The sequence below is a fragment of the Podarcis tiliguerta genome (genome assembly GCF_965153285.1).
Source record: "Podarcis tiliguerta genome assembly, chromosome: 7".
Taxonomy (NCBI): Eukaryota; Metazoa; Chordata; class Lepidosauria; order Squamata; family Lacertidae; genus Podarcis; species Podarcis tiliguerta.
In genome coordinates, this window is record NC_139540.1 from 19,911,265 (window position 1) to 19,920,579 (window position 9,315).

At 41.5% G+C, this 9,315-nt stretch overlaps 1 protein-coding gene across 1 annotated transcript in view; it reads right to left on the bottom strand.

Annotated features, from left to right (window-relative positions):
- EMC2 (ER membrane protein complex subunit 2) overlaps window positions 1–8,432 on the bottom strand; it is a 48,767-nt gene extending 40,335 nt beyond the window's left edge. Inside the window, exon 1 of the mRNA XM_083450704.1 lies at window positions 8,329–8,432. Within this exon, the coding sequence (XP_083306830.1) occupies window positions 8,329–8,368 (40 nt within the window). The 5' untranslated portion in view covers window positions 8,369–8,432. The remainder of the gene's footprint in view (window positions 1–8,328) is intronic.
- Window positions 8,433–9,315: the final 883 nt, after the last annotated feature.

Below are 9,315 nucleotides of genomic sequence, written 5' to 3' on the forward strand. Positions count from 1 at the left end.
TGTGTTGCTGCCTTTATGGATGCCAGAAACATAATGCAGTCAAAATGCTGAATTTCAGGCTTAATGCATAATGGAGTTGAACCTGTCAAGTTCTGTTTGATTTTATTATTTTTGTCATAATTCACATTTATGATTATTACTCCTTCAACTTGCCTGCTGCCTCTATGAAAGATTTGTAATTGCTTTGGGTAATATTTCCCAATGCAAACATATAACTGAACATGCTTTGAGTCTTGAAGAGAAGTAGGAATACGTTTCATCTCAAAATGAGTATATACTATTATTGCTTCATTGTGTTAGCTACGAAACAGATCATTTTCTTCTATTGCCTCATCTGGGAACTCTTGGATTGTTTTCATTATTCCTATAAACTACAGATTATTCCAAGGCCATTGGTTGCTTTCTATTTCAGTAAGAATTATAAAATTGGAATAGCAATGTATATAGATATTTTCACTACTATTCCCTAAACTAATATAAAAGCATGGTCTCAGGGAGTATGCGAAAAATTAAAATTATATCTAAAATTAATATGGCAACATTTATGTACACTTTTAACTATTTTTTTAAATAGGGTAGTCATTACACTTCATGAACATTACATCATCTTCTATTATGAGGAAACGACCAATGGGGAAGTTTTAAATCCTTATTAATCACACTTTCAAAGCATCCAAAATCACACAGAAAAAAGCAGTTTCTGAATAAATAATTGACAAGAACACAGAAAGCTAGACTGCAAAAAAGCATGGCAGTTTGAGTTGAAAAATATGTATAAATAACCAAACAGCATTGGCAGCAGACATAAAAATCCATCTCAAACTCAAGGTGATATAATCAATCAATCAAGGTGGACCTGAAAGTCATCATGAACTCAAGCTGTTATATCCTGCCCAATGATGCCTTTTTTCACCCTTTATAAATTGTCTGCATAAGGATGTTGCCACACTGCAATTTGCTTGAGCAGAGACAGGTGGTGCTATGAACTACAGAGTGACAATAGCTCACCAGTCCTCCTCCCTTAGTGGCAGGGAGTAGTGAAGAGAGACGCAATGGTCCAACAAACCATGGAGGCACAGTTAGACTAGGGCAGCTCCCCAGGAACTGCTTCCCAGTCTTGCTCTGATGCCACCCGCCACTTCCCTCCTAACCCTCCACCACTGAAGGGAACTGCTGTGCAGTTGCAGGTCACTCCTGCTTACCAAGAGGGGGAGGCATGTGCCACAAGGAGTTTGGGGCACTGCATGGTGGCAGGAGAGTCAGATTGGCTCTGGCATGATGCATCAAGCTCCCTATGCCTTGCTCCTCCCCTTCTTGTTAAGCAATGGAGCCCATAGTGTTGGGAAGCCAGGAAAGCAATGGAGCCCCACGCTCACTGCCACATTGGCTGCCGCTGCAGTGTAAGGGAAGCAGGGAGGTTGTGAGTCATAAAGGGGGAGGCAGTGTTTGAAACTTGCATTGTTCTAGGCGCATTTTGCGACAGGGAATTCCATTAGTGCAAGCAGTTTCTGAGCTCTGGGTGCAGTACTGCGCCTAAGATTTCAGATTAAAACTGCAGAGTGGAAGGAAAGGAGGACCTTTTTCTGCCTCCCCACTTCCAGCTACTCTCTGAAGACCGGAGAACAGATCTTCTTGCAAATATTGGGGCGGGCGGGCAGGGGAAGGACTATACCATGTGAAAAAATAACATCATATTTTAGCTGCAGTTCATTCATTTTCAGCTTTGTATTCTTGTTCTTTAAAAAGTGTGCCTAGGTATTCCGTTGTTGCGCCCATAACCTAGGTTTAAGGTGCCATTTAGCTCCTGGTTTTCATATCTCAAGTTTCTAACACTTGCTGGGGGGGGCGGGGCAAGAGTGGTGCTTGGCAAGGTAGATGGGGTCAGCAACACAAGCACAGACACAGGCCTTTATCTTAAATAGAGAGAGGGAGGGAGGGAAAGATGATCAATTTTGCATGATGAAGAAAGCCAAAGGTGACAACAGAAGGCATTGTGTGAGCAGGGACTCCTTTGGTTTGTTTTAGTATACAGTATTTTTATTCTGCCTATTATACGCATCTTAAATGCAAAACAACTTATATTTGTAATTACATTTTAATAGAAAAAGACAAGACTGAAGTTGTTGGCCTTCCTGTCACTTCAAAATTTACAAGTTAAGCTGTAAGTTTTAGATCAAACAGATTTCTTTCTACAGTCCACCCCATTCCTACCCCACATATGATTCCTTCCACAAATAGGAGGGGTGAAATAGAACTGTGCTAGATTTTATTTTAAAAGACAACCAAAACCACCACAGAGTTACATTTCATGTGCCTGAGTAAAAACTAAATGCTTCCTGACGCAAGACAACCTCTGGAAATTAACAGATTAGACAGAAAGCATGCGATTGAATGTAGTGCAAGGAGTGACAGTCCAAACATACACAAAATAATGGAAGTTTCCTCCATGAATTTACTCAGCCACTACTAAAGCCTCCATGCCATTATATCTCTCAAATGTAATAATGACTGAATATTAAAGTATAGGGTATCTAGTGATGGAAAAATATGAGACCGGCCATGTTTTGTCATTTGATCACTTAATGTAAGAAAACAAGCACATTAAATGTCCGACAGTCTCAGCCTTGTACATGTTTATTTAGAAGGATCACTCCCAAGCGAGCATGCAGAAATTGCAGTCTAGTGCTGCAGCTTGATGATTTCTGTAGGGAAACAATATCAACTTTCAGCTTGTCACGATGGTGATAGTGGCCCACCATCTTAAATTAAACTTGGTCAGCCAAATTTAATCATGAAAACAAGTTGTGGAATTAAGTTTCAAATCTACTTCCCTGGTTTGCAAATAATGGCTTGCTAGAGCTCTAGTTTATTTCCTCACAGTGTGGCAAATGGCGGAGGGGACAGGTGCAATGTTAGCAGTGTACACCAGGATGCTTCCTCACTTCTGGTAAACCATAGTTTGCATAATTCTTGGCAGTAATTCCTGGAAGGGCAGAACCCTGACTGACTCCAGGAACAAAAGTTGTGGATGCTGAAGAGACCAGGGAACATCTTGGCTGTCTCTTAGGGCAGACCCAGGTCACTGAGCCTATGCTTCCACAGCCAAGGCCCGCTATGAACTACCATTGGCAGGACTGGTAGCAAAAGCAGCAAGTATGTTCTATGCTTATGATAATACTTTATTCTTAGCTATGATATTTAACATTTGCATTTTACATTTGACTTCCTTTGGTAATGTTTTATTCTGAAAGCATCAAGATAATATTTTAGTTTCCGGCAAATTATGTTGCTTTGAATGTACTATACATTATTTGTCTTTCTTTGTTAATGTTTTATTCTGGACTGTTTTAGTTGATGTTCTAATATGCTGTAAACAACTTTGAGATTTTTTCTTAAAAATATAAAGCAGCAGAGAAATGAAATGAATACTAATAATTCTAGCTTGTCATTACATGCCTATCAGGCCACTGAATGACTCAAGAAATTCTCACAAATAATTTCTGTATACTGTGTCAAATTCTGTACTTCTTTTCCAATACTTTCATAGGCTACAATCTGAATATTGTTTCCAACTCTCTAAAAGAAAGAAAAAACGTTACACATATTTCATCCAGGCTGCTCTATCTGGTCCTTAGACTTGGCACATGCCACATCCTCCTCCCTTTTAATTAAGATGAAGAATAAAAGTAAAGAGACATGCAAAGGAAGAAGCACTGTAACAATGACTTCAATTAGATTTGCATAGACTGTGCCCTAAAATAGTTGATCATGGAATCAACTGGAGGGGCAAGAAAGCTTCCTTCAGAAAGTGGAAGTCTTGCTCAAATAAGGAAAACAAAAAGGAACACAAACTTAGGCAAAATAAGCAGACAATAAGGGATGAAAAACAAATGAGTGCACTGCTAAAAACCATCAAGAATAAAATCTTTAAGTACATTAGAAGCAGGAAACCAGATAAGGAAATGGTTGAACCTCTGGACAACAAGGGAGTCAAAGGTGTGCTAGAAGAAGAGGATACTGCAGAGAAATTGAATGAATTATTTGCATCCATCTTCACAGTGAATGACGTAAGGCAGATCTCTGTGCCTAAACAAACCTTTTCAGGAAGGGAGTCTGAGGAATGGAGGCAAATAGTGGTGAGAGAGTTTTAGGCCTTAATGACATGTTAAAAATGGACAATTCTCTGGGTCCAGACAGCAACCGCTCAAGAATTCTTACAGAACTCACATGTGAAATATTTAATGACTGGAAAGCAATGAACAGAGGCTTTGATTAACACTGACTATATAAGCAGGCCTGGTATTATCTCAAGCATGCACAGATGGGTAGAAGTTCCCTGGCAATTCTGGATAACTTACAGAGCATAAACTGCATGCATTTCTGAGTGTCAACATTATATTTGAAACTATTACAAAATCTCCATTCACAGTTTATTTTATGAACAAGAGAAACTAGTTTTATGAAAGCGATTGTTCCCTGAACTACAGTAAACCTGCAAATTACGTGGGGGTTACTTTCCAGGGATCACACCTTAAACCCAGAATCACCTACAGTCAAAACTCAACGGGTTCAATGGCAGGTGGGATTGCCAAAACTATTTCCCCCATAACCCCACCTCCTTTCTGCCCCTTCTTATTAATGTTAATTTTTGCCATGTGTGTAAAGCTGAATGTGCACAAGTTAAATGTGTATAAATTGTGGGCCTGCTATAAACTGGTTAATTAAACTATCGATGGCATTTTAAACTGGGGGGTATTGTTTTTGTTATTATGTTGTGCATTTTTATATTGTAAACTGTCCTGTGATCGTCAAATGAATGGTGGATTAGAAATTTAATAAATAATAATACAACATCAATACTGCCACATTTTAGGGGCCTGGAAAAACCGATGCAGGAGGAATTACCTCTGCCCAACCCACACAACTGCTTCCTACAGAAGTTACCAACATGCCTACAGAAGTTACCAACAAGCATACGGAAATATTACCCCCACTGCTCAAGTATCTTATCAATAGATGCTGTTTAGATAGGGAGCTGGCAGTTAGGTGATCTGCCTCCATGGATTAACCTGTTTAGTCTTTTGATCCTCCATACTCTATGGTTTCACAATACGGAATTACAATAACAAGTAATGCTAGTAATACATGACAGTGCAGTGGTACCTCAGAAGTCAAACGGATTCTGTTCCAGAAGTCCATTTGTCTTCCAAAATGTTTGGAAACTAAGCTGCGGTTTCCAATTGGCTGTAGGAAGCTCTTGCAGCCAATCGGAAGCCATGTTTGACATTTGGACATTCGCAAAGTAAACATTCGACTCACAAGGCGTTTGGGATCCAAGGTATGACAGTACTGTGATATTGGACAGGTTATAAAATACATTTTTTAAAATAAATCCTATTTAAAGAGAGAATTTGGTCTTGATACCCCCCCTTTCACTCCTCTTAAGGAGTCTCAAAGCGGCTAACAATCTCCTTTCCCTTCCTCCCCCACAACAAACACTCTGTGAGGTGAGTGAGGCTGAGAGACGTCAGAGAAGTGTGACTAGCCCAAGATGCATGTGGAGGAGAGGGGATGCAAACCCGGTTCACCAGATTATGACTCCACTGCTCTTAACCACTACACCACGCTGGCTCATTTAAATACTGCCATGGTGGCAATATTTAAGATGGCAATAATCTTCTGCTTTTTATTTCTACTGCTTTGAAAGCAGATACAATTAGGTTTCCATTATGAAGTATATAGGTATGCATATTAATAAATAAATCTAGTTAAATCTTGTTGAACTACTTAATTATTTTTCTGCCTGTAGTAGCAATTATAATGCATTCTGTTAGATGCTGTATAATTTTCAACTGCATTTATACCTAAGGAATTTAAATTGTAATACAATAAAACACAATACAAGAAATAAAAGGCAATAAAAACACAATTAAAATAATTTTAAATATTTAATGCATACATGACAAGGGCAACCTGAATGAAGCTTGTGAACTACTGGTGGTCCACAGACCACACTTTGGAAAACCCTGCTGTAGTCTGAATTCTTACTTAACACTCAAGTAAGAACTATATACAAGCACAAGAACGATTTCAGAAGCCACAAAGAAAGCAACAAATTAGAACTGTAATCCCGCATGCCCTTAATTGGAACCAAGTGGATCTTTCTTCCAAGTAAATATGCACAAGATGAATCTGCAAGAATCTTAAGACTGACCACAACCTCATTGCTTTTTTATAGATATATACGCTTATGATTCATGGAATGTAGCAGCTGAAAGTACGAGCTGAAAAACAGGAAAACCCAGGTTTTGGTTGGCCTTGGCAATCTAATTTTGTCCAAGCCTCAAGCCCTCAACTGCAATATGGAAGCAAATATATTGGTCATGAAGCACTGTAAAGCTCTTCAAACAGGCAGTACTCTGTAATGAACTCCTCTATTGCATAGTAATGCATTATATTACTATGATTATTTGATTTGGTTTTGATTTTATTTCTTGCATTTCTATGCCACTTTCCATCCAAATGAATCCCAAAGTGGCTTACAAGAAACGAATTGCAATAATAGAACAGAGTATCACAAGTCCTGTGTTAAGTCATATTATATGATTATCAAATCAAAAAGGCATTTATAATCTATAAAACAATATTAACAAAATAGCAACAAAAAATAAGCTAAACACTATTAAGTTTATAAGCCCTACCCCAGTGAGTTATAATCTTTCACTCTATTCAGTTTATTAAAGTACATATACACATCCATCATACAGAAGGACCTGAATCTAAAAGAAATACCTACAACAGAGCTATACTTTTAACTTATTAGTTATTAAGTTAAACCTGAAACCCAACCAGTGATGTTCAAGGCAGTCACCAACAACTGCATGATACAACCATCTCCATGTCCTTGGATTTATTCAGCTGCTGCTCACAGGGCCTTGCTAATACATTACTTATAAAGCCCCACCACTGCACCTGGCATTTTACAAAGTTTCATTATCTTCTCTCTGACCCCCAGTGCCAAAGTTCCCTGCCCCAAAGAGCATACAATCCCAAATTTTTACAGTGGGGGGGGAGGCCGACAGCCAATGAAGGGGTGACAGTAAAGCTGTAATTTATCAGTTAGGAAAAAGGATGAAAGGAAATGGCTTTTCAGAGGAGATAATTTTAAGATGAGTGTCCTGAAGTCAGATGGAGGAAGAGTCTCCACCTCCGCCTCCAAGCTCTGCACCCTCAATCTACAATGTGGGTTTAATGTAGAAGAAAAATCTCAATTCACTGATAAACAGGACTAGGGGTATATGTAGCCAGGGGGTCTGCTGCCTCCCAAATCAAGTAAGTAAATAAATAAATAAGTAACACTTAACTAAAAGTATACAGTGTAGAAAAATTATGACAGATGTTTTTGAGCACTTGCGGTCAAAAGAATGTAATTTAAAACAACTGCTGTGGAGACATTTTATTCCAAATCTGCTACAGGGCCAGGCAGAAGATGGTGACAGGGGAGTAGTCTGTCTGCCTAACATAAATCCTGGCTACACTCATGCTAGGGGGAAAAGTTAAGTCTGCCCTTGTGTTCGCTGTGTACCTCCGTAACTGTGACCACTACAGGACAGGTGAAAAAGGAAGGCTGTAAACTCCTTGAGATCACCATTCCCTACGTTCCTAGTAAGGTAAAGGTAAAGGGACCCCTGACCATTAGGTCCAGTCGTGACCGACTCAGGGGTTGCGGCGCTCATCTCAATTTATTGGCCAGCATACAGCTTCCGGGTCATGTGGCCAGCATGACTAAGCCACTTCTGGTGAACCAGAGCAGCGCATGGAAACGCCGTTTACCTTCCCGCCGGAGCGGTACCTATTTATCTACTTGCACTTTGATGTGCTTTTGAATTGCTAGGTTGGCAGGAGCAGGGACTGAGCAACAGGAGCTCACCCCGTCGCGGGGATTCGAACCACCGACCCTCTGATCGGCAAGTCCTAGGCTCTGTGGTTTAACCCACAGGGCCACCCGGACGCAAATCCCACTAGGTAAGCAGCCCCGGAAGCCCCACGCGGTCGAGGCCATTATGGGGTACGTAGATCAGCTTCGAGAATACCACCTAAGGACTCTTAGCCCAACTGAAGAGACGGTGAAGTTGCTGAGGCTTTTTCGCCTGGCGAGGGGAGGCGCTAGCAAGGCCTCGGCTATCCTTCTGAAGCGGCGGGCGCCTCCCCCTCCCCCGAGCCGCTGTCGCTGCGCCCACACCTCACGCCGGGTCTGCCGTATCGCGCCCTCCCCTTCTCGCCCCCGCCGAGCCAACACACGCCGCGGCCGGGCGGCCGGCAAGTTACCTTCCCAAGTGACATCGTACATGTCCGAGACCTTCGCCATCTTGCCGGGCTTCCCTCACGCCTCGCCTGCGCCACGTGACCGCCCGGAGCCCCGCCCACAGAGTTTCCTGGCCTCCGCCCCGAGCTCAACCGCTGACAGATCCGAACCTCATTGGTTGGGCGGAGCTAGGGGCGGGGCTCGCGCGCGGAGGGCGGGGAAAGCGAGCGACCTTCTTTGCCTCAGGTTGGCCTTAAAAGCGCCTTTCGCTCTCGGTCTCCAGTTCGCTGAGGCGGACGACCTGGGTGGAGGGTGTCGTTCATACGCGGCTTTCAATCCAGGGATTTAGAAATCGTTTTATTTAGCTGCTTGCTTCCTTAGAGTATGTGTTTATAAAAAAAAAAAAAAATAGGGGGGGGAATTCCCACAGCCACTTACGTACAGATAGTTTTAAAGGGGGGGGGGATATATATTCCCTGCCCTCAGGTTTACAGTGTAAAAGACAAGACACGCCACATTACCTCATAAAGGAAAAGCACATTCACAAGAGACCGCCCAGTGAATTAGATGTTACAACATGAAGTAATAGCTGTTTCCCCCCCCCCCCTTTTATTACATATTATTTTATTCCATATTTCTTATTGGATTGCTACAACAAAGTCCTGAAGTGGGAAAAAGACATGCAAGGGAAAGGGAGAGAAGAGGGAGAGGGGGGAAACTCTTAATTTAATTTGCTATGTGAAATTAATTTAATTTACTACGTGGAAAATATTTTTCCCCTCCACCCCCCCCAAAAAAAGCAGCACAGACTTTTTTCTTTTAACCTTTGGGGCTTTTTGCCTCTTTGGTGCTCACTCTTAACTGCGTTTTCTTTTGAACACGTGTGTATTATTTATCTCCCATCTTTCTTCACCCAAAGATGGACACGGAAGGGCTCACAAGAATCACGGAAACAGCGAACCGCAGTAGTAAGCCCAAGACACAGTAGTAAGCTCAAATACAAGACGCAC